The 25,397-nt window shown below is 43.1% G+C and overlaps 1 protein-coding gene across 1 annotated transcript in view; it reads left to right on the forward strand.

The window, feature by feature from the left end:
* The window catches only part of TBC1D16 (TBC1 domain family member 16), a 72,322-nt gene that overhangs the window by 29,906 nt on the left and 17,019 nt on the right, over positions 1-25,397 (forward strand). Inside the window, 5 exon segments of the mRNA XM_061615806.1 lie at positions 14,607-14,804; positions 20,538-20,685; positions 22,380-22,547; positions 23,218-23,366; positions 25,041-25,175. Coding sequence (XP_061471790.1) covers positions 14,607-14,804; positions 20,538-20,685; positions 22,380-22,547; positions 23,218-23,366; positions 25,041-25,175 — 798 coding nt within the window.

The raw sequence follows: 25,397 nt of genomic DNA on the forward strand, positions 1-25,397 counted from the left end.
CGAGTTCTGGGCTAATCTGTACCGTAACCAGTATTGTGCTTCTCTTCCCCAGTGTCAGCTGGCCTTTTAATTTTGTGCAGATTACTAGGTCGGGTCTTTTCCCCCCCACCCCCTCCCCCTTTCCCCATATTTACAGCATTTCTTGTGCTTTTGAAAGAACTAGCAGTAAGTGGTTATCTCTTCATGTGCCAGCAGATGGCACACTGTTCTCAGTACAGCCTTGGACAGTCAACAGGAAGACCAGACATCTAAATCTAAATGGCAGGGGCTGGAGGCTGTCCCAACCTTCTGCTTTTTCTCAGAAGAAAATGCAATCAATGATGTTGCTTGGGAGATAGTAAGAAAAGTGCATGTTGTCATCTGGACTAGTGGCTAATCAATATGTGACATTTATTGCCTTCCTTACATTTTGACAAGTACAGTTGCTGATGACCCTTCTTGCCCTCTGAGTGCAAGTCATTGTGTCTTTACTTGCAAGAGCCCATCTTGATACTTGTACCCTTCAGTTTCTTCCTGGAAAGTTGCATGGACAGACTGGCTCTTGATGATTAAACAAATTGCTGAACCAAGTGCTTACTGCAGTGCTGTGATTGGCTAACATATTCTTCTCTAGGGACATGGCCTCTGACCTCCTGTTCTTGGAGAGACAATGACTGAGGGAGCTAGAGTGTGGTGCACGCCTTCAAATAGAGGACAATGCAAAATCCACTGGCTTCCTTTTCTCCCATAGGTTACCATGCAGGCCTGGATAAAAGATGGTCTAACCATGAAGGTTTTAAAAGAGTGATTTATGTGCCTTTTAATGGAGAGTCCTTGCAGGGGGTCTAGAAATTTACGTGACATTGATTTCTGTAATGAAAAATGTAGTTGCTGCATCAGACTCCTGTGCTGTTTTTTTTCTATTTGTGCATTGAAAGGAATCAAGTTTCTAGTCCTTTAGGTTGCTTACAAAAGTTTTATTTGAAAGTATTTGCGCGATGTTTGCTAATCAGTGTGAGATCACATGAGATCTTGTTGGGTTTTAAAGCCCAGTCCACATGAGTGGAAGATCATGAGGTAAAACTGCTACTGGTCTATACCATTTCAAACTGTAAGAAGGGAGGGGGGTAACAAATGTTAGAAAGCTCCCTAATGTTGAACGAATGCCTGCACCTAGAAAACTAAAATGCTGTAGTGCAGGAGATCTGGAACACAATTTATCCACTTACTTGGATCCCTAGAAAAACTGGTTCCATCAGTATTTTGGAAGCTGGGAGTTTGTGCAGTATTTTTTCAACGTGGTTTTTCCTATCAGTAGTGCAAGGTTCTAGTATCCTACCGTAGTTACATGATTTTGTAACGAAATCTCCAGATGTGTGCCTGGAGGACCAGACACTGGTACAGTGTAGTGTTCACATTTTGACTTGAATTGACTGGGAAGTACTTGATGGTGCTGTTGCAGTTATTTATTTGCCTTGTAGGTGAATGTCTACCTTGAGTTTTTTGACAGCTGGCTTTGTGAAAGGATGCTTTAACCAATTCAAAATATATTAGCTCCCCCCCTTTCTCCCCATCTGACAGTCCTGGCTATCCAAATTCACTCTTTCAATGTAACCTTGTATTAGTTTTGATATAGTTTTGTTCAAAATGTGGATATTCTCTAGCACATTCAAGGCTTTTCAACGCAGTGCTCTTAGAAAGGGAAGATCAGATATTCTGCTATTCTGTTCTCGGTAAGCAATATGTGCTCCAAACAGTGGGTAAACACAGATGTCCATATAGTGGGTGAACATGGATGTCCATTTTTCGCAGTGTGCATGCAACTGCTTGGTATACTATCTTATATGTATTATCCTGCCAAGTGATAGAGATAATTCTGCCATGCTTTTGGACCTTGTCAAAAATCTTAGGAAGCAGATGAGTGGTCAAATTCTCTCCATTTAATGAGGTGATGCAACAGCTGGCTTAACAAATGGCTACATGCACATGCTCTGGTAAGTGATTACTTACCTGAATTTTTTTAATTGACACATCACTGAAAAATAACCCCATAAATTCAATAGGAGGCCATTCAAAAGAGGAAGAGTTGAGGGGAAAGCAAGAAAACATGATTCTGTGTAACCATGTGCTAAATCAGACTCTCTTCCCTCCCTGCAACCAGGACTACTCACATTGTCCTTGATCATTGGCCATGCCAGTTAATAGTCCAACAATATTGGGAGGGCCCCATATTGAGGGAGGTCTTTGCTAAATGTTTGTGCTGTAGACAGAGATGCATGAGAACAGCATCACATATCAGTCAGCAGCATTTTGTTGCCAGGATTTGACTTTATTCTTCTCTCCCTCTTGATATGTTACATCACTGCATCCTTAGAAAAATTAGATGGTGATGGTTTATCGTCATGTTCTCAGTGACTGGATCAGGCACACTAGGATACAACCAGCCCTGTTCCCAGCTCTAGGGTGCCAGTGACAAAAACATTACTTTTTCATCTTTGCATAAGCATAACACCAGCCCTATTCACTGCCAGTTGTGCATGATTTAGTTCCTATGCATTTGAAGTGGTGACTGTGGAGGAAACTCCCCACATCCAACCTTCTCCCCTTACCTACAGCATCTGCCATGTTGGCTTAGAAACCTTTCCCTATGCATCTCTTTCCTCTGCCACTGCTGTTCCCCCTTTTAAGGTCAGGAGAGGCTTTTTCTTCAGAGGGCTAAGTGTACAGTATGCACCCAGGCTAGAAAGAGGGAGTGCAAAGTGCCTTTTAAAAAAACAAAAAAACTTTAGAAGATAAAAGTGTATGGTTAGGTTGTCAATGTGGTACCCAGGAGCACCATGGTGTCCCCTGATCCTCCCACCTTTTTTCTTAAAAAAAACAAAACATTTTTTGGGGGGATACTTTTTTCTTTTACCTTTGGCAGTGACCAGCAGGGTGGGTTGATTTTAAATCAGCAAGGGGAAAAAAGGCTGATTTAAATCACTGAGCCATTTTGTGGTGGTGACCATAACGGTTTCTCAGATTTCCAAACATGTCCCAGGTCCAAAAAGGGTGGGGAGTCCTGGTGCATTGGATATAGAAGGGAGGAGGTTCTGAAGAGTGATTGCAGCCCAGCTCCATTGGAAGGGAAAGTAGCCCTTTTTCCAACTGCAGCAGCTCCCACCCCATCTCTGGGTTGCTACTGGTGCTGGTAGCAGCATTAAAATGGACAAAGCTTCCCTCCCCTTCAACCGTTGACAAATGGTTTCTTCAAGAACTCTATAGAAGAAGAGAGCAGGACAAATGCAAAAGGGCAAGCAGCTAATAAAGAGAGGTAGGGCTTACATATAATGAATTGCCAGTCATATCAAGAATGCCATCTCCAAACCAGGTGAGACAATAGCATTATATTCACTAATAGGCAAAAAACCCTCGCAGTTTGAGAATGTATCTATAGCCAACAGATGTTTCTATCAACCTTTAAAAAGTAGGGAAAATGGGCAGCTGTAGTGAATGCGCTAGGGGAGCAGGAGACCTGACCTCCTCTCTGAGATATTGTACTGCCCTGCAGATTTGTCAAAATGCAAACACAATTTGGATTGGTCTTTCACAGTCCAATCCACTTCCTGTGTAGCTTGGAAGAATGTGGTAACATGTGCCTCTGAGATTGGATGGGTAGGCACTGGGCAGAGGGAAAGCATCTTTCCTTTCCAAAAGGAAAACATTGTCAACAGTATCATTATTTCCCTCACAGAGCCACAATCACTAGAAGAGGAGCTGACTGTTAAATCACTCTGGTCACTGGAGGTCTGTCAGGGGAATAGGAGTCTCCCAACAACTCTCAGCACCCTTCACAAACTACACTTCCCAGGATTCTTTGGGGGAAGCCATGACTGTTTAAAGTGGAATAAATCTCTGGGTTGGATGTGGCCTGCTGATTAGGCAAGCCAAACAGCTGTTAGTCTGGCTTTTAGAACACTGACAGTTGGTTCTTACTGAGCATGCTTGCGCTATAATGACTCCAGTGTTAATTTTCTTAAATTAATTAAAAATCAGCCAGGCATTTTTTAACTTTTTAACTGCAGAAGATGAAGGTCAGAGTATGGAGCAAGGTCAGTAATAGGATTACAGGTACTCTGTGAACATAGCTGATTTTTAACTAATTTCAACAAATTATGAGACCACTGACAGAAAAAAGTCCAACAGGGATCTGGATTTTTTCCTCTTGTTTTACACTTTGAAGATCCTCCGTGGCGCAGAGTGGTAAGTGGCGGTAACGCAGCCGAAGCTCTGCTCACGGCCGGAGTTTGATTCCAACGGAAGGAGGAAGTCGAATCTCCGGTAAAAGGGGTCGAGGTCCACTCAGCCTTCCATCCATCCATGGTCGGTAAAATGAGTACCTGGCATATGCTGGGGGGTAAAGAAAGGCCAGGGAAGGAACTGGCAATCCCACCCCATATATATGGTCTGCCTAGTAAACATCGCAAGACGTCACCCTAAGAGTCGGAAATGACTCGCACTATAAGTGTGGGGACACCTTTACCTTTTTAACACTTTGAACTCTAGATTCTCTCTGAGTGTTTTGTGTATCACTGCGAAAACTTCGAGGGTTGTTAAGCAAGTGTTGCTGAGTTCAGGACTATAAGTTTTGTAAGATTTTGTTTTGAAATGAGTGTATGGGAAATAGCAGAATGGCATGGGGGTATTTTAACATGGTGGAATGTGAAAAATCCATGCTGGCTATAGTATACAGCCACTGTTGTGGCTGTATAATCAGTTCATATCTGAAAGGATTCTACTGCAATTGTGATGGAAGCTCAAAAATGAATATAAACTAGAAATTTTTGAAGACTGGGGTGAAAGCAAGACCTAAGTGAAAGCAGGAATGCGACAGTTTGGAAAAAATACCTTCTGGATTATTGGGAATGAATAGTGTCCATACCAGATAAAAAGGCCAGTGTGGAAGTAGCCCTTTGTTGTGGAAGTTTGCATTGGTTTCCCTACCATCATTCAGCCTGGTCCCTTTGACATAATTCCTACACTGTCTTGGGTTTCCCCCTTTTAAAGTAGTACCTGCTGTCCTTTGTGCCTTTTTTTTCTCCTGTGCCCAAAGCACCACAACCTGTCCTTGCCTCTTACCGGAGCAGGAATAGTCAAAGGAGTGCCTCCAGATGCTGCAGACTACAGCTCCGTCCATCCCTGCCCATTGGCTATCCTACTGGGAGCTGGAGTCCAACAACATCTATCTGGAGGGCACCACCTTGGCTATCCTTGCCTTTCAGCATTATTTTCCACTATTTTGTAACGGCTAAAACAACTTTAAAAGCCTGAACTGATGTTCACTGTTTGAGCCTCACATTCATGTGGCCTTGCAGATAAATTGACAAAAGTTACTACACAGCAACCATATTTATTGATCAGCTTGCCTTTGCATACTACTGCAAGTCATTTTGGCCTTCCAACTACAAGAAATTCCCTGCCTGGAGACAATTCCTACTTGATACAGGCAGAATGGCTGCTTTGCATACCAGCATTAATCCCAGCATCAGTAGGTCATGTGTTCTCCTGTGATGTTTTATGATTAGCCCTTTATTGTTGACTACATTCACAATGCACTAATACTAATATTTAACAAAGAGCCTCCTTTATTGTCCTACCTGCTCGCTGTCTACTCTGTCGTTATTCTCTACTCTTTTGTTAAGAACGGAAGCTCATGCAGTGAAAATTGCCTAACTTGGTTCCCTGATCCCAGCCCTTGAAATAATATTAAACACTCTTGGTAACCTTCTGGTCAGCTCTCCTCATTCTTGTTTCCCCCCTCTCTGGCTGTGGAATGTTGTGCCATACTCTGGTGGATTTGAACAGTGGTGCCAATCTCTTTGGGTGTCATTAGCTAGGCAAGTGCTGGAGCCTCAGCAGAATATAAATTTTGTGTGTGTGCATGCTTTTATTTTTCCCGGCAAAAGACCCTTTGAGATTCTCTGCTCACTGCTAAATACTGAAAATCTAAGAACAAGAATCTTTAGGTGTTTCCAGTGACTTTTTTTTAATAAGACTTGATTGTAGTTAGCATAATGAGCTTTGACTTTTATTTTTGCATGGATGGGGAGGAGGGCAGCAGGGAAAACATAGCAAAATGACCCATTGATTCTTTTCTCTTTTTTAAAGAAGAAAATAAACATAGCTAAGAAAGTTCTCCTTTTCCAGGCTGGACCAGCTGGAAGGTAAACATTTCTCTTCATGCTGTGCTAAGAAATCACATTTTCCATCTCTAGGATTTGGGGGGTGGAGGTAGGGAAAGAAGTGTTACATTTCAATTGATTTATTAACAAGCTGAAGGCCAGACTTAAAGAGCCCCCCCCCTTTCTGTACAGAATGTAAAGTCTATCTTTTGGCTTTTGCAATACTTGCCTTGTTTTAAAAGGAAGGTCAGGTTCATGTCCACGCCTGCCTCTCAATGGTTAGCTGTGTTAAGCTGCAAAGGAGTGTGTGAGTGTGTTTATTCATAAGTGTCAAACGACTAGACCTGTCACCGCTAAGCAACTGTAACAACAAAAATGTTGAGGAAAATCCTTTCCTTGGAATTTACCAAAGCACGCCTCACCTGTTTAGCAAGTATATTTTTAAAAATCGGAGAGTGAGCACACTTATATATGAATGTACATCTTGCATTTGCCTGGGTAAAGCAGATTTAACCACATGGATTATTTCTCAGCAAACTGCTAACAGCTTTTTTTTTGCATTCCCATTTTAAGCTGTTTATCCTCTTTGCATCTGTTACCATAGCTAGCAAACCTTTTTAATGGAGTAAAGGATGGCCATGGTTCTGTACCAGAAAACCCCAAAGCCTGTAAATATTAAGCACCTGGTTGTTTAAATATACTAAAATATATCATATACATTAAATTATGCAAAATAGGTAAATTTGCATCAGTTTCACTGACTGTTCCTATTGGGTCAGTCACTGAGTGGGATTCATTTTGAGCTAGAGGGGGGTGACCCCCCAAAAAAGGAAAGGATTGGGTGGGGTCAGAGAGATGTACAAAATGAGCACCTCCTACCTGCTGAAATTCCATATAATTCCCTCTAGTTTCTGTATTATTAGCAGACACGGCCCATATTTTAAGAACTGTTCATCATGGGGATTTTAATTTTCTCTCAGTTAAAAATAAGGTTATAAGAATTGGTATCATATAAAAGACTGTGTTAACAGATTCCATAGTTGAACACTGCTCAAAGAGATTCAGAGGAGTCTAACCTTTACCTCTGGCATGGCTGTCTCTGTAAAATTGCCATTAAAATTGCCACTTCTCTCCCTTTCCTTCCCTTCCCTTTTAATCAGTTGAAAATGAATTGGGGTTCCACAAAGATTTCCCCCCCTCACAATTGTGCCCTTGTGTTGAACTGAACCAGTAAGAGACCTCCCCTTTAATGTGGTGAGAGGGTTTCTAGAATGAGTTATATTCCTGGCCTTTTTTTTTAATGAAGTGTCCTACTGAAGGGCTAATGTTGTACTAAAGATGGAGCTGCAGAATGTGTGCTTTTGAAGACAGGATCCTGAAATGCTTCATTGAGGATCAGAGTGCCAAACAAAATCATCCGACTGCTCCAGAAAAGCTGAATCCTGTTCTTTGCTTTTCTTTGCATGTCCGTGCACTTACAAAAGTGAGGAATAAAGGTTTGATACAAAGTCTTCTATGCAGCACCTGGGTATCAAAAATGACTGACGTCGCTGCAAGTACCAATCAAAGGGCTTTTGTTTTCTATATCCCCGCTATTTGATGAAGAGCAGATGCTAGCACAGACAAAATATAAACAGTCTGGGCTTTGAACATCTCCATAATCCATTTTTAAGAGAGAACTATCTGTTAGCTGATAAACTCAGAAGAATTCTTGGCTTAGATATAGACTGTTGAATCTGCTGTCTAGCATTAGACAGAAATTTCGTGTAAGCAATTTTTTTTTTGCCTTCCATCTTTTCCACTGTGCATAACTAGGCAAATTTGTCCATAGCAGGAATGTTCCTAATATAGTCCCTGGTGACCTTTGTGGCCATGATTGGCAGGCGGCTTGTCAAGGTAGAACTTGTGCCTCGATGGTGGAAAGGAGCAGAACAAATGCCAGAGGACAGCTCCAGCTCCCTTGGGGAAGTAGGCTAAGAAGGTGAAAGAATCGCAATTACAGGAGGTTTTCTAGTACAGAAAGTTAATTAGCTACTTAAATAGCATTTAGTGCCACTTGCTAGGGGGAAATGGACACATAATAAAGGTGTGTGTGTATGAGAGACAAAAAGAGGGAGAGAGCGTTTGGCGGTAGGGGAGGAATCCATGCTAGCATTCTAGCATCTTGGACTGTAATGTTTCCAGAAATCAGTTTTCTGTGGAATAATGGGAATCTCTGGTTAGTGGGAGGAGAGGGAAGTTAGACTTGGCTATGATCCTGGGTGAAGAATGGAAGATCGCACTTAGGGTAATAGGGGATGTACATGATTTCTCCTCAGTCCCTCCCCACCACCTAGATTTTATATTAGAAATTCTTTCAGGCAGGGACCTTGTTTATTCTGGAAAGTGGGATGTGCATGCTGATGGTGCTATATAAATAAATGTAATCCTTGATTTTTGAAACTGTTAGACAACACACTCTGGCCACTCAAAGGTTTTTGCATCCCAGAGTTATCCTATTCCTGATTGCTTTTGCAGAAATATTTAATCCACAGCAAAGTGGATTAAAATAAACACAAAACTGCAAAGTGCAACAGTCCTATCCAGAATTTAAACTGATTTTTTCATGCAAGTTTCTTAAATTTTCATTTCAACCTAGTTCCTCTTAAATTGATGAAAAGATAGAGTACCCTGGGTCTGCGTTTGGAGGTGGAGCTTTTAAAATTCTGGCTTGTTGCCTCATGTGGCTGGTCAGTAGATCAGCATAGACAAAGAAGGGAGCAAAGATGTGGATGCTTTGATGACATTATTTGATGTGGCTGCTAATATAAAGGCCTCTGAGGCAAGAGAGCACAGAAGGAGCCATGGAATTAGTTCAGTGTTTCAATGAGGGCATGATACACCACCACACCCAGTTACCCCTGACTCCATTGGAAGATTTGCCACTGGCTTCATTTCAAGCAGGGCGTCAGCAAATTCTGTTTTTAAATTAATATTATTAATGGCTACATTTAGACTCTGAAACTGAAAAGGCTGGGGTGGAGAATCCTTTCATTCAGATGTTGCAAAGATTTGGCCCTAGATTGCTGCACTCCATGTTTGCTCCTTATGTTTGTAACAGGGAGAGTGACAACAGTTCATCTTTATCCATGGGACTGTGTGTTAGGCACATCACATAAATACCAAAATCTGGGTTGTAATGTCTGGCAGTGCTTCAGTGGCTTGTAATAAGGGGAAGAGAATCCCATCTGGCCACTCCACATTGCTGTGCCCTTTCCTGTGTTGCCCGGCTTCTGCTATATAAGGAGCACCAAGACTGTGGAATACATGGCTCTCCTCTCTGCAAAGAAGCATCACATCTGCAGTCTTGCTTTAATACCATAGTTCTCACATTCTGTGTATCTTCAGTTATAAGCAGGGCAGCATATTATCTATCCTCCTGTTGAATTTTGTTTGGTTGGTTTATTTTAATAGGTAGTCCTATTAAAGTTGGAAATATAAAAACTAATGCACATTTGTGGCCTAGTGAATAGCTAGCTATCTGTTAGCACAAGGAGCTGGGAAGAGAAGTTATTATGTTTGCAGTGGAGTTGTGCTTAATGCCTCAGATGTTAGGGTATCGATTTTCTGGTTCCTCTAATTTTATCTTCTGCTCACTTTATTTCTTGTGGAAACTTCTTCAACTAAAACTCTGGAAAGGGCTGTTTGACCCCAAAGTGGTCTGTGGACCACAGCATGCTATTTGTTCCTAACAGAACAAATAAAAAGAATATATGAGAGAGTTAGGTATACTTCTGTTAATCAGCTACAGGAGCATCATGACCTCGTTGAACCCTAGATTTCTACTGCAAAATTACAAAACCCTTTCCGTTGCCAAAGTGGGAGTAGAATCCCCATCGTGATATCTGGTTAGATGTAAATATAGTTCCCTGTGGTCAGCCCTCAGTCTAACTGGATATACTTGTAATTGTGCTCTGCTCCTATTTTCTAAGTGGATGTAGTCAAATCAATAAGTTTGTTATTATGTAACGATGCAAGCACTATGATATGAGGATTGCCTAAACTGCTAGGGAGGTGTGTTCACCCCATCCCTTGAAGACATTACGAGAGTCAACAGATACATCCAGAGAGTCCATTCCCAGCAAGAAAAACACCTGAATGACTTGCCAGCTACTTTAAATAGAGAATCTTCCATGCTTTGATGATTGTTAGATATTTGTTCCAGCTTGGTGAAATGAATAAACAGAGGAGAGGATCAAATTCCCACAAGCACCAGCACAGGATAGCTTTGTTCATCCGGATAGTTTGAGGCCCATCCAAAGTGTCTGGATGAGCAGAATTGCTGTTTATTTTGTGCTGATGTTGACATGGAGCTACATGAAAGAGGTGGTGTGCAGGAATTAATGATGGAGGAAATCGGGGAAGTGATGTTCAAATAATAGAGGCATTTGTATGTACATCCCGTATGACCATTGAATTATTTTTTGTCTGCTAATGCTATGCACCAGTTGTGGTGGTGGCCTCTTTGGAAAACAGGACAATAGGAGGTCTTAATCTCTCTATTCTTTGGCTTGAATTCCCCTGTCTGTGTTAACCATGGTTGTGCATTATTGGCATAAAGCTAACCACTGAAAAGGCCAGGTAGGATTCCCTGCTTAACCAGGATCCTTAACTGGGGTTTTAAGGTGGTTGGCAAACTCTAATTAAATGAGAATCTGATTAGCCTTGACTGCGGTAACACTTGGCTACAATGAAAATAGAGGGGAATTTTCACTGGGGAGGGGTTTGAGCAATTGAGCATGTGATCCTTTGGCCTGTTTCTAATCTCTTAACAATGATTACGAGATTCCCAAATAACCCCAGCCCAATTACATCTGTACTGGACCCACTGTGCATGTAGTATATTATTGCAGAAGGCTTTTTCATACTACTGAACATTTTGTACCTGTGTGAGAGGGCTTAGTTCACAGTAGGTATTCCAAGTCAGTTCCATTACCTTCTACATTCTATGGGTACCTTCTACCGAGCCAGTGTGGTGTAGTGGTTAGAGTGTCAGACTAAGACCTTGGAGACAAGGGTTCAAATCCCCACTCGGCCATGAAGCTCACTGGGTGACCTTGGACTGGTCACTGTCTCTCAGCCTAACCTACCTCACAGGGTTGTTATGAGGATAAAATCAGGAGGGGGAGAATGATTGTACGCCATCTTGAGCTCCTTGGTGGAAAGGTGGGATATAAATGTAATAAATAAAAATAATAATAAAATAAAAAATACATTTCTTCACATGCTAGGTACATTCTAGCATTGTTCCAAACGGAATACATTGCAGAATACATACTAGTTAGAAGTCATCTTGGCAAGAAAGCAATATATAAATTTATTATTAGCAGTAGTAGTAGAGGTGGTGTTAATAATAATAAAAATAATACTTTCCTCCTAAACTTGTGCCTTTTCTTTCTAGGAGGTGTCTTTCTTCTAGGGGTATTCAGAACTAAATTAAATTAAAGCTTCCAGAAATCTTGAGGATTTGGGGGTACATGGATTTTAAAAGATGCACTTTTGCAGGGACAGCTTTTAGGTCATTTCCCCAACTAGCTGTTGTTGAGCTGCTGTTATGTCTCAGAATGTTCAACAAATGTGTAGATTTCTGCTTCTATCAGATGCATAGTCTTGATAATAGATACAGTTTCTGTGAGGTAGAAGTTACGTGAATAAGGGGGAAAATTTAAATGGGGCAGAAGGACAGGAGTTTTGTTGTGTTGCTGGGAAAGGGAGCAGAGAAGCAAGATAGTTTGGGAGACAGGAGACCTCAGAAACAAGGAACCGAAAGGGCTATGAATTTCTTCTCCACAATCACTGGAGGATGTGCAAATAAGAACTAAAAGAAATTCTGGAGATGATTAGAACACTTCTGTTTAAAGAACTAGCATGTATTTAAAACTGAGATGTGCTGGGAAGTAGATCATTTGGCCTACTCTGTGTGCGTGCGTGCGCGAGAGAGAGTGCACAGTGCCTGTGCACACATACTGGCTTCAAGCTGTATTGCTGAACTTGGTCTCTTCCCCCCACACCCTGGCAGGGTGTGTGTGTGGGGGGACTCTGTTAACAATGGCTCCCTCAGCTTGGATATCTAGGGAATGTGTATTGGAATGCAGTGACCCAAAGCACTGGTGAATGCTAAAAATAAGGCTCTTCCAATGGCCTAGTGTGGCCCTGGTTTTGGGAGCACTGTTGTCAGGATAGGAAAGCATACTGATGGGGGTGTTCTGCATAGGCATGCTGAGTGTGTGATTTCTTCAGCGTTCAGTGCCTACATTGTTCAATAAGCGGATTAGAAAACACTGCATAAAGTGGCTTTTCAGGGGGCTGCTTTTATACCTGCTCCTTGCCTTGTTTTGCAAACCATGATTTCACAGTAGAGCCCATTCAGGCTGTTCAAATGGATTGGCCTTTTCAAGATCCCAGAGGTCACAGTTTCAGATTCACTTATTTCCCAGAGTACTGCTGTTTTTCTTGGGGGGGGGGTATTTTGCATGGGAGGGAAGGAATTAGTTTCTGAAATCTAAACTCTGGACTCCATTTTTAGAGCAATAGCTCTCCTGAGTTCAGTTGCTTGACATGCTGAAAAGCTGTGCATGTGTTGTTCCTAGTATTTTGTGGCTAAACAGCTGTGCTGCCACTTTGTCTGGCTTATAATGTGATTTTACCAGGGGAGAGCTGCTATGTTAAAATTCCTAGAATAAGGGTGTTGAAATCCTGTTGCCTGACAATCCATCAGAGGGAAATATGCCACAATAAACAAGGGGTTTTCCTAACATTTATCATGATTCCTCTAAATGACTAATGTGTCCTCAAATTTGCATATACATAAATATGAGATGTGCTGGGAAGTAGGTGTTTTTTGTCTGCAGAATGTGTACATGCAGACTGTGGGTGGGTGGGAATCTTTCTGGAGAATTGTAATCAATGCAGGCCTTCCATTGTCAATGTTGCTACCAAATCTTTCTCTATGATTAAAGGGCCTAACTGACAGGGCAGCTATTTTCTACTACAACAGAATAGGCTGCTGGCTATTGAGATATAATCGTATAAATAGAAGAGGCATGCTTAGAAAGATTTTTTGTGTGTGTGTGACATAATAAACACACATATATGCATACAAATATATTTCAAAATACATTTTAGAAATGTGCCTGCTTTACTAGCAACTTTTTGCTTTTCACAGTCCGTATGAGACTCGTTTTTTCTCTGGAAAGCGAGGGCCCCCAGGTCAGCCCCTGGCATCTCTGTATTTTATAGCCCAGGATGGAAAAGGATATCCCAGCCCCATTTAGTTATTGTGGCACCTTTGGCAGAAAGCCCTACAAGTGCCTCTCCCCCGTCCCTAAAATTAGAAGAATAAATTAACTAATTAATAACTTGCATCCCTTTCATGGTACTCAAAATCAGCTGCCTGAGATATTTTACCTAATGATAAGGCTGGCTCTGCATTTCTTGACAACAAACATTCTTGGGTAGCAAGTCCAAATAGTACCTCTGCCTACGACTTTGAAGATCCACTGGCAGTCAGTGTGGATTCTGCAGTACTGAGCTAGGTAGACCAGTTGTTCGATTCTGGAAAAGGCCACATGCTATGTTCACATGAAAAGTTGACAATAGATAGCATTTTTGATGTACAAAAGTGCATTCCAGCCGTTTTCTTTGCCTTTCAAAAAGCCCTGCGGGAGAGGTTGCCACATCTATTTTACAAATGGGGAGCTGTGGCCAAGAGAGAAACTTACTCAAGGCCTCCCAGTGAGTCTGTGGCAGGAATGGAACTCATCTGTTTTTCCCAAATCCTTTCACAGCACAGGAGCCAAAAGCCTTTCAGCTGCCTCCACCTTAGAAAGCACACATGAAACATCACCTTTTAAAAAATCTTGACTCCAGATGTTGTTGCACTTGAGAAAACTGGCTGTCCCACCCATCATCCTATCTGGAAATGTAGCAGGCACATCAGTTGGGGGGGGTGTTGCCAACCACTGTTGCCTGTTGAATTAGGTAGGCCTACTGAAGTGAGAGAATTGAGGAGGGGGGACCGCGGAGGAGAGAGATGGATCATTTGTGTGTGGGTTTAGGTTTAATTACATGAAAACCGTACACAAACGTAGACATTCCTCTATATCCCCCAACTACACAACTTGCACCTCCTGACTTAAATTGTGTATTTTTTATTTATATCTAGCTTGCTCTTCCTTTCGCTCAGATCATTTTATTCTTGCAAGCAGCCCTGTGTGGATAAGGTTAGGCTGAGACGATGACTCTCCCAAGGCCACAGAGTGGACTTCATAGCCAAGTAGATTTGAATCGGGTTTCCCACACCAAAGCCAAGCCCTGCAGCTCCTATACCACATTGGCTCTTGCAGTTAGTAATTTTCAAGTAATGGATCCTGCCTCCTTCCTTTTCGTTGTCGTTGTTGTTGGTGCCACTGTCTCATTTTGGTGCAGAGAACCCTGTGAAAGCCGCCTGCCTCGCTCGGCCAGCTCCAACTCAAGCCTTGATCCCACCTCACAATTCCAGAAGAATAATGTACAAGTCCAGACCTCCCGGTGGGATGAACAGCAGAAGGTGTTTGCCTTGGAACAGATCTGTGGGGTCTTCAGAGTTGACCTGGGACAGATGCGGTCTCTTCGCCTATTTTTCAGGTAAGAAGAGAATACTTGGGGGGGGGGGGAGGGTATCCTGGCATTCTTGACCTTGCACCTAGGCGAGTGACACTACATACAGCAAGATCAGAATGGGTTTCCATCCTTCAGTGTTCTCTAGATAGAAGGCCACCTAGGAAGTTCTAATTCTGTCAGGTATTCTTCTCTCAGACAAGAGATTGCCTGCATATCTTCTGTGCATTCTGAACTAGTGACCCACGACACAAGCTATCTTCCTCTCTCCTTCTGTTGAGGGATTTTTTTGAGCTGGCAAAAAAAAAAAGGTCATTTGGAAGTAGGCCAGATTCTGTGTATCCACAGAAGTGACTCTTCTTACCAAGCTTAGTATCCACAACCTGTGTAAAACTTGGCTTCCTGAGGCTGGGGCTACACATTACCTCAGCAAACATGGATGTCTGCCAAGGTAATATGTAATTCCAGCCTGGGAATTCGTTCCTGTTCCAATTTTTTCCCCACAGCCCCACTTTATAGATCCCGTGGTTTCAGAGAAAAGGTTTAAAATGTTGGGCAGTGAAGGTTTTAAACTGTTGCTACATACCATTCTCTTGTAAGTAGCACACACTGCCTGAACCAACACGGTCCTTGAAACTGGCTGAAGGCCCCATCACTGTTTCTCTTCATACTCAGGAAGCTGTGGACCCCTGGGAAAAGACAGTTGTTAGGGAAGATGCCTGCACTTACGGGCAACCCACCTTTTCTAGCCTGACCTGTTCAGACCCCCAGACTACTGAGATGAGCCTGACGCTTTTTAGAGCATGGACCAAGAGGGAAAGCCATCACTTAATGGCAGTCTTTTGATCCCAAGGCGAAACATGTATAACTTGCTTTAAACTGAAAGGAGCAAGTTGTCTTAGCATAGTAAATAAAGTAAAGGTCGAAGCAAATAGGAACATAGGAAGCTGCCTTATATCTAACAGGATCATTGACCCCCACCTAGTTCAGTGTTGTCTGCATTGACTGACAGTGGCTTTCCAGAGTTTGGGGCATGAATCTTTCCCAGCCTTACCTGGATATACCAGGTTTGAACTTGGGACCTTTTGTATGCAAAGCACATGCTCTACTACTGAACTATGGTCCTCTCTGGACCTTTTTCATGCATAGGAAGTTCAGAGGATTCTGATCTTGAAGTATAAAGCAAGCAAAGAACTTCTACTTCAAGAGCAATGCTAACCTCCAGTCTGTCCTGCTGCCAGGGGTTAAGATTTGGTCCACCACTGTGCCCACCAAAAGTCCAGTGGAAACCACACTACCACCAGCAGTATTCCTGGGTTAGGCCCCGAAACAGTGTTTTGAGAGTGGGATGGAGCAGGGCCAGTGATAGATCCAAAGCCAGTCCAGTGCCTGTGAAGGGGCCTGATCTAGACCCTGTGCTGATCAGCCTGGATCTGGCACAACAAAATAGATGGGATTCCATCCCACCTTCCACCCTAGCTGGCAGGAGGTGGCAGGGCTTCAGATGTTGAGTGCCTTCTTACAGTATATCAGTTCATAGCACCTAAAAAGCCAACGCCTCTGAAGGTAACTCAAACCCTATCCAAAGGAGCATTTGCCATAGTGTTTTGAGCACAGAGGCTGCTGAGGAGGATAGGAAGCCGTTCTGAGAACACAGGATATTGAGAGGAGGGAGTGGGCAGTCCTTGCCAGGCTGGAGACTGTTGTGTGAAGATAGCAGTGACTCATGCAGGCTGGGAGACTTATTGCAGGTTCCTTGAACCATAGAAAAAGCTTAGAACTTAAAGACAGAAATACACATTTCACTCTTCTGCCCCCAGAGGACATTGCGTATCAAAAAAAATGTTTAGGACTGATCAATGTATAAGTGTGCCACGTTTTCATACTTTTTAATCAAACATGCATGATTTTAGGCTTAATTGCTCCATAAAACAGGCAAAGTAAGAGATTTGTACTTAAAAGTCACAATACTAATATAGAATTCCAGGATGCCACTGTAAGTTTTAAGTCTGTGTTTTTGCATAGCATCATAGTAAGAAGCTGTTTATGACATTGGTACCCTGGCTTTGAGACATATGAATGGGATTATCTCATTTTATCCTCACAATAAGCCTGCAAGGTAGCACAGATAATTTCTAAACCAAATGTGGACTTCTGGAGAGAAGATAGCAGCCAGTTTGCTCCTCGTCGGTTGTTTTGCTGCTGTGCTGAGCTAAGCCATGATTTGGCTTAGTATGTTGCCTGAACTGATGCTCACAGTTCAGCTCTTCCAGACAAACCATGAGCTGTAAACCATAGGACAAACCTTGATTATCTGGAGAGACCTAAACCATGAGCCTGAGTTTAGACAATGTGCTAAACCAAGCCATGGCTTACCTTAGCACAGCAGCAAAATGACTGGAGACAAATTAAGCAGTGATCTCCTCTCCAGGAGCCCACACGTGTGTGTGTTTGCTCTAAGCTATGGTTTAAGTTAGCATGATGAGCCAGAAAGCTTTAAGGCTAAGCAGGGTTTTAAACCTAAGTCGCCCCTAGTTCAGTCTAGCACTCTTACCTGCTACACTCCACTGGCTCTGTAACTTGTAGGGTTCATAGATTACAATGGGGGCTTGAGTTGGGTAGAATATCTTCAGTACTGTATATAGTTTCCTACCCCTTTCTTTCCATTTCTCTTATTCCTTTTTTTCCCCCAGCCACCATTTTTTATTGCCAAAATACTCTAAATTCTGAATAAAAAAGTTTTTTTCTAAGTTGATTTGTAAGAAATTATCCTAAAAGGAGGTGTATGAAATAAATAACAAAAATCACACTCAGCAATATTTTGAAAGCTTACATGGATTGCAAAATCTACTCCATGGTCAGAGTTTTGTAGCAGCAAAGCATGAGGTAGATGTGTGCAGACAATTCAAACAAATAGGGAAGCATGCTTAAAGAAGATGGATTTTCTCTTACAATGCGATTTCCCAATGAAACTTTGGGGGAGTGGTCAGGGATGTTTGTGGACCCCTGGCACAAAACGCTTAATTAAATTACCTGAAGGACAGAGCTAGTGACACCTGCTAGCTGGAACAAGCTTCCCGATCATATTTCCAGAAGTGTAGTCATGTTAGTCTGTTGTAGGAAGAACAGTAAGAAGTCTAGCGGCATCTTGAAGACTAACACATTTATCTTTGTTATCTTTTCGGCGCCTATTGAAGACCTTCCTCTTTCAACAAGTTGAAGGCCTTATCCCAGTCTGCATCTGTGTTAGAATTTCTTTTTAATACATTTTAAAACCTTTAAAAAAAAAGTTTTTAACCTTTTTTTAAGATGACTTCAAAGCTTTTTTTAAAAGTTTTTAAAGATGTTTTGTTTTAATGTATTTTAAAGTCTGTTTTTATGATGTTTTAAAGTGTTTTTAGTGCTTTTGTTTGCCGCCCTGGGCTCCTGCTGGGATGAAGGGTGGGATGTAAATCAAATAAATAAATTGTGGCATAAGATTTCATAGTCCACAAATGCTTATGCCATCTTATGTTAGTCTTTAAGGTGCCATAAGATTTCTTTCCCCTTATAGTTTTCCTAATTTATCTTTCACTGTGTGCTGCTTTTAAAAGCATATTGTATTTTGCACTCTGGAAGACACCAGAGGCAGCAGACCTATCCACTAAGTGTCCAATGCTGTTGGGCATAGAGAATGAACAAGGCTGTCTCTCCTACCCTGTGAGGGAGATTCTTCCCTGTGTCCCTCTTGCTCTTACATCAGGCCTGGGGGAACCTGTGGCCCTCCAGATGATGTTGGACTCCAGGTCCCACCAGTCCCAGCCAGCATGGCCAAAGGTCAGGGGTGATGGGTGTTGTAGCCCTCCAGATGTTGTTAGACTGCAAGTTCCTCACTCCTGGTTATATCTTAATGTATGTATTTTATATCTCACTCATTTAATTGCTGCTTTGTGCATTTTCCACTTTTCCCGTTGTTTTAATTTTTAGGGTCTGTAATTGTTGAATGTATAAGTTTTTCTAGGCTCTGAGCTATGTAAACAAGAAGCAAGCACTTCTGTTCCACATAACTTAGATCCTTTGCAAGCTACCAAGTTGGGGCAAAAAGGAGGGAGAACAAGAACTGGGAGTGCTAAAAGGCTGTGGTTAATTATCCTATTAATCACAGGTAAATTAACAGGATTTGCATATAATATTCATATAAAATGGCAGATGTTACACTTCTGTTTTACAGCATTTAATATAAGGTTTTTTATTTAAAAAGTCCTGCCTTTCTAATGCATGCACATCACTCCAATGTAGTTTTCAAGGAATGGGTCACAATTTCACAATAAAACCCCAATATCGAGACAATATACAGTCAAATTCAACAGTGTCCTTCCTCTGCTATTGTTACTCACAAATACGCATACAATGAATAAACAAATACCCATTTGAGATATGGAACAATGTAGACATGGGAATTTAGAAACCCTGAAAAGGTAGAAACCATAACAGCTAGCTTTTATTTGTTTCCTCCATTTCACTCCTTGATCTGCCACTATTATTTACCTACTGTTTTACTTTTGCCATTCCAAGTAATTTTTTAGTAACCACAAGGGCTGGAAGCATTTAATTACAAAGGAAAAATTGGGATTCCTATTATGAGAGAGATGACAAGAAAGAGGGTTCTGTCTGTCTGGTGAATGTGAGTGTGTTGTGTGTGTGCGCGCGCTTGTGTGTTGTATATCTGGTGAATGTACCTGTGTGTGTGTGTGTCTGTGTGTGTGTGTGGTCTGCATGTGTCATGTATGCTTGTGTGTGCAAATACGTTGCCCAGGCTTACAGCTGACATGTGGTCCTTGGAGGGAGGAGGGCTGAGCGGCCCTCCAGCTAAAAAAGGTTAGCGTCCGCTGATTTATGCCATGCAACCTGGAGCTTATTTGAGAAGCAAACTGGTCTTGGCAGCTGGCTCTTTGGCTCCTTTGCCCAAACCCATATCCTTAGGATCTACTCTGGGGACAGCACAGTTCCACCTGATACTCTTTTTGTTTGTACAGTGCCTAGCATACCAGGACTCTGGTTGATTACCATAAACAACCTGATAAGTACTGCCAGATGTAAGCAAAAACGCCTCTTTGGATACAGAGAAAAGTGCAGTATGCTCTGATTCTGTGAGACCTCACAAGCATCATTTGGGCCATGAAAGCTCATAATCAGAGCAGTGTGTGCTCTGCAGGGAAGGATATGAAAATGAAAAGCAACTTCTACACCCGGGGGGGGAGCAAAGTATGTGCTCAGAATATATTATGCAAACAAAGGTCAGATTATTTGCATAATTCATTTTGATTGCGGTTTGCAATTTTCAGAGAACTTGCCATTGCAGTCCTTGCTGACACATTTTGTGGGGAAGGGGAGAGCGAGATCAACTGAGGAAGGACGGACTGCAGGGGGGGCACTTGGGACAAGATGTGGGGAAAGATGGATATCCATTCAGGGCACAGACCTCTGATCTCTGGAAAACTTAACTAGATCATTATTTTGGTTTCTGAGCCTTTAGGAAGCATCTGCCTCAGTGAGAGGTATCACAACTGCATTATTTTGAATATTGCAATTCACATTTCTTTGAAAGAGCGCTGGAAATATTAGCCCAGCCATGAATCATGCACCCAGGACTTATGAATGTTGGTTGTGCTGCCTGCATTGAACAGTGTCCCACCACTAGACATCCTGACTGGTGAATTGTGCTTTTGACTACATCTTCCCTCTTTCCTTTCCCCATCCCCCTACCCCATTTTCCTCCAGTGATGAGGTGTGCACCTGTGGGCAGCTGGTTGTTGCTAGCAGGGAAAGTCAATATAAGATTTTCCACTTTCACCATGGTGGCCTGGATAAACTTTCTGAAGTGTTTCAGCAGTGGAAATACTGCACAGAGACCCATCTCAAAGACCAGGTAAGCTGCAAAGTCCAGAGTAGAACTGGACTTCGTCACCCCACTTCTCCCCCAGCAGAAACGGTCTGTGGCTTTCTAGCTGAGGACGAAACAGAAAGGAGGAAATGTGAGCAATATCCCTTCTTGTTTCTCGCATGTCTGTCAGTGGTGGCAGGTGCCCATTGGGACTGATAGGGCGGAAGGCAGGCAGACCCAGCAGGAGGTGGATTCCAAGCCAATGACAGGCAGAGCCAGCCACTTCTACTCTTGGCTCCATCCTCCTCTGTGCTCAGTTCTACGAGGGGCAACACTGAGACTGAGGAGGAGGAAACTGATAGGCAGTGCCACCCTTTGGACTAGTTTTAAGAAAGAAGGCAAGGCAGGTGGGGACTGGCTGGGAGCAGACTGACATTGGTGGGGCAGCGTCCCATTTGCCCTAGTGGACCAGCCTCTGCCTGTCTGAATAATTGCCAGGGCTTGCAAACACTTGTGTTCTGATGCACTTGCCTTGGTTTGTTTTGTCTTATACTGGAGCAGGGGGTCATCCAAAGTATTCATTTAATCCAATATGAGGATTAACAGTGAGCAAGTTCACATGGGTTATGTAAGGATAAGCTCATAGCAGGGAGACACTGCATGTAGGTTAAGAAACTTAGCTGAACAGGAGTTTCAAATACTAGAGGGTTTGTTGTAGAATGCTTTATTGGCCAGAGTGTTGCCCTTATAGACCTCATCTTCTGCTAGAAGATTTGGGGCCTGATTTCATTTCTTTGCTTCTGAAGTCCCTAGGCAGTCTTATAAGATAGGCTAGTTGTTTATATAAATGGGGAAACAGCAGAGTTAATTTTCCCAAGGTTCTCTTCTATGCATTATGTGTCCGATGTGAGGAGAGGTGCATGCCGTGAGTCCACGGATGAGGTGGAATTGGAACTCCAGTCAAGAATGCAGTCAGTGTCCTGAGTCACTGTACCGTCTCTCTGATTCGGCTTATGCTGAATATTCAGTTTATGATTCCTAGCTGTCCGTATTCAAATTATGTTTTGACAAGGCCTATTGCCATATTTTGCTTCAGTCTGCATAAAGGCCTTGTAAAGGCCGTAATTATATGTTAAAAGATCCTCGTGATCCTTGTTAGAAACGGTGATTTCTAAATTCCCTTCTTTCCTTCCTTCCTTCCAACCACCCCCTTTTTCTCCTGCTGCTTTCCAGTCATAGTACCATGGGGGCTTCCATCTGTGTGGAGCAACCTTTTGATTTTTAAATTAAATGTCAGCTGCGGTTTTCACCCAGGAATGACAAGCGTCCTCAGAGAGCCTGGCACCATTGCTGTCTCTCCTTCCTAACACAGCAGCCCTTTTGTATGTGGCCAATCAGATGTAATTTATTGCATGCATTCCTGGGCAGACTCAAGATATTGCTGCAAGCCATTTTAACTCTGATCTTTGACAGGGGAGGGTGGGAAAGACGGGGAGCCTAACCAAGCAGTGTGTTGTGTTACTCTGATCCTTAATTAAACCAATTATGTATGGTGGCTTGGGCCAGAAGTCTTCCCAAACTTCCAAGGCATAGTGGGTTTCCCAGGACAGTCTCTCAAGACAAGATCATCTTCTTTTTCACTGTGGTGACCTAGACAAGATGTCCAATCAATGGGAACTGAGGTCAGGCTCCTGCAGCTACTGCACCAGCTCTCTCTCCTGTTTTTGTCTCCCAATTAGCAGCTCAGTGATGAGAAGACCTGCATGCAGTTCTCAATCCGCCGGCCCAAGCTGCCCTCCTCAGAGACCCACCCAGAGGAGAATGCTTACAAGCGCCTAGATGTCTCTGCATGGCTCCATCACCTAAATGAGGCTGGACAGGTGGAAGAAGAGTACAAGCTGAGGAAGGTGAGGGAGAAGCCACAGTAGCATGTTGTGCTCTGCTCATTCCATGAGAAGAAATGTTTCCAAGTGGAATGTGGTGCAGTTGTGCTCATTTTCAAGAACCTTTGTGTGTCTCCCTAGTCCCAAAGCCCTAGCACTGGCAAAGGGGGATGCAGTGCATGCCAGCTGAATGCAGACTAACTGTAGCATCTCTCTCTGCATCTCAGGTTTGCTGGATTGCTGCTACATTTGACCAGTGGAGATTTCTAGGGGGTCGCCATAAATTGGGATCAACTTGAAGGCAGTCCATTTCCGTTTCGTGCAGTATGTCGAGGCCAAAGAAAGCAATTGAGACTGTCTGGCTTAAAAATAATTAAGGGCCGGGGGGGTATGTGAGCCTGGGTCCAAGTGTGAAGATTTCCAAGACTGGGGATTAAGCTGTGAGGTGAGAATGATGCATTAATTGTATAGGCCCTCCAGGGGGGTTATTGACATTGAAATGAGTTTGATTTGTGTCTCCCCTGGGAAAAGGGGGGGCACTGCTATCCCTCTAAACATGTGCAGATTGTGGGGTCCTGAATCAAGGCATCACTTGTCAGAGGAGAGCAAAAGAGGTTCACTTTCAGAAACTGTGACATTTTCCCTCTATTGCAACTTCTTATCCATTTCCCCTGGGCCCTCCCTTCCTCCCCAGGCTATTTTCTTTGGTGGGATCGATGTCTCCATCCGTGGTGAAGTCTGGCCTTTCTTGTTGCGGTACTATAGCTATGAATCCACTTCAGAAGAGAGGGAGGCACTCCGAGTGCAGAAGAGACAGGAATACTTTAAGATCCAGCAAAAAAGGTAACGAGGAGTGCCAGTGGCTCTGACACCAGTCTTTCAGGATCAACATTTTTAATGACTTTTATCAGTGGTGGATGCCAAAACTACTTTGTAAATCTCAGTCTCAACCCTCAGATCTGTTGCATGGAGGCTTAGGATGGGGCAAAGGTGCCTTTCTGCATGTTATCTGTAGAGTCCCGCCCTGCTCTACCCATGGAAAGCTCTGTGGGATAGATCTACCACCAGCTGCGTTTCTGCCGGCATTAGGCACCAAAAGTGGGCATTCCAGGGGCAGGCAGGGCAAAGGTGGCCTTGGATCTACTGGATCCAAAATCCCTCCATTCCCCTGAGAGGCCCTGAGATTGGGCTTGTTGCCTATGGGAGCCTGGAGCCAGTGTGGGTAATTTCCCTCGCTTAGTTTCAAGGGTTTTATTTTTTTTTTTAAATCAAGAACTGCGAAGAGGGGAGGAAAAAGACCTCCCTCTCATTCACATATATCTATATATCACTTAGGGCTGCTTTGCCTATCATTATTCCATCTTCCCACCTTTTTCTCTCCAAAAAATATCCCTTATCTAAGAACTTCTCTGGCAGTAATGATAGTGAGGCGGTAACTGAGGCTGGCTGTGGAGTGATGAGAGCAACTTGATCTCGCATGAGTGACTTGATAACCGCACAAACATTGCTGAGGACGGGGAAAGCCTGTTTGCTCTATTTTTCCTAATTCTTACTATCTTTCTCTAATTGCTTATAAGTCAATGGAGTGGTGCAATTGAGCTTAACCAGATCAGAAGCAGCTTTTGGCATAGTCAATTTGACACCATGGTAACCTTTTTTTCCTCTTCTCTCCCCCCCCCATGCTTATTAAAGGGTTGCACAAAAATACATGTAGATACATATCCAAACATTCACATTCAAAACATTAAAGTCTGTTCCAAAAATGCTCTGATCTTTTAGGGAAGGGCGAGGTCATGGTGCCATTTGGCATGGTGTGTGTGTGTGTGTGTGTGCACAAATGTGAATGACCCCTGTTGACCGCTGGCTTCTGTCACAACCACCGGCATGCAGACCTTGACTGCCCACCCACCACCACATGCTCCCATCAGGGGCGAAGAACTTGCCCAGCCCTGCAATAGGCTCACCCACAACAGTCACATCAAAACATACACACGTCTTCTTGGAGAAGTGCATTTCACGCTTCTGGGATCTTGTTCTGGCTTTTCTAGGGCAGGGCATGAAGCACTGCAAAACCCTTCTACGTCAGTAGGATACATTAATATAATTGTGTGTGACTGACTAGGACAGTCCTCCAAGTCTCTGAAAAGTGTAATCTATACACAGCTGGAGCCAGTTGGTGCACCCAAATGTGTGTATGAATGCAGGGGCTGACACTTCAACTGGGCTGCCCTGGGCTCCTACTGGGAGGAAGGGCGGGATATAAATCAAATAATAAACAAACAAACCTGCTTGTTGGCATCCTCAGATTCTTCTGCTGAGCATGTTTGGAGGTCAGCCTTTCCACTTCAGCATGGGAATCCCTATTTAGTCTTTTTTTGGTGAGATTTATATATGAGACTACAAGTACCCCAGTTCTCCTTTATTTTGGCCCTTATCTGAAAGGATCCCCAGGTCCCTCCCTGCCAATGCGAGAGTGGTTGGTTGTGGAGTGCACTCATGTTGTTCTGTGATGCTCAGACTCTCCCTGGCACCAGATGAGCAGAAGGCATTCTGGCGGAATGTGCAGTTCACAGTCGACAAAGATGTGGTGAGGACCGACCGCAGTAACCAGTTCTTCCGAGGAGAGAACAACCCCAATGTGGAAACAATGAGGTGACTATTTAACCCGTCAGTCCCAAAGAGTGCATTGAGAAACTTCCACCCAGTTAGAAAGCCAAGATCAATCTGTGTTCTGGAAGTACCATGCTTCCAGCAAAACCCTGAAAGATGGGCAGGACAAAATAAGTGGGGCCTGCAACAAAATGTTGCAATATAGAGTGTTCCTGTTCTGGTTTCTAGTCAGTCAGCCATGTACTTTGCCTCAAGGCTCCATTC

The sequence above is a fragment of the Rhineura floridana genome, chromosome 3 (assembly GCF_030035675.1).
Source record: "Rhineura floridana isolate rRhiFlo1 chromosome 3, rRhiFlo1.hap2, whole genome shotgun sequence".
In the NCBI taxonomy this organism is placed as follows: domain Eukaryota; kingdom Metazoa; phylum Chordata; class Lepidosauria; order Squamata; family Rhineuridae; genus Rhineura; species Rhineura floridana.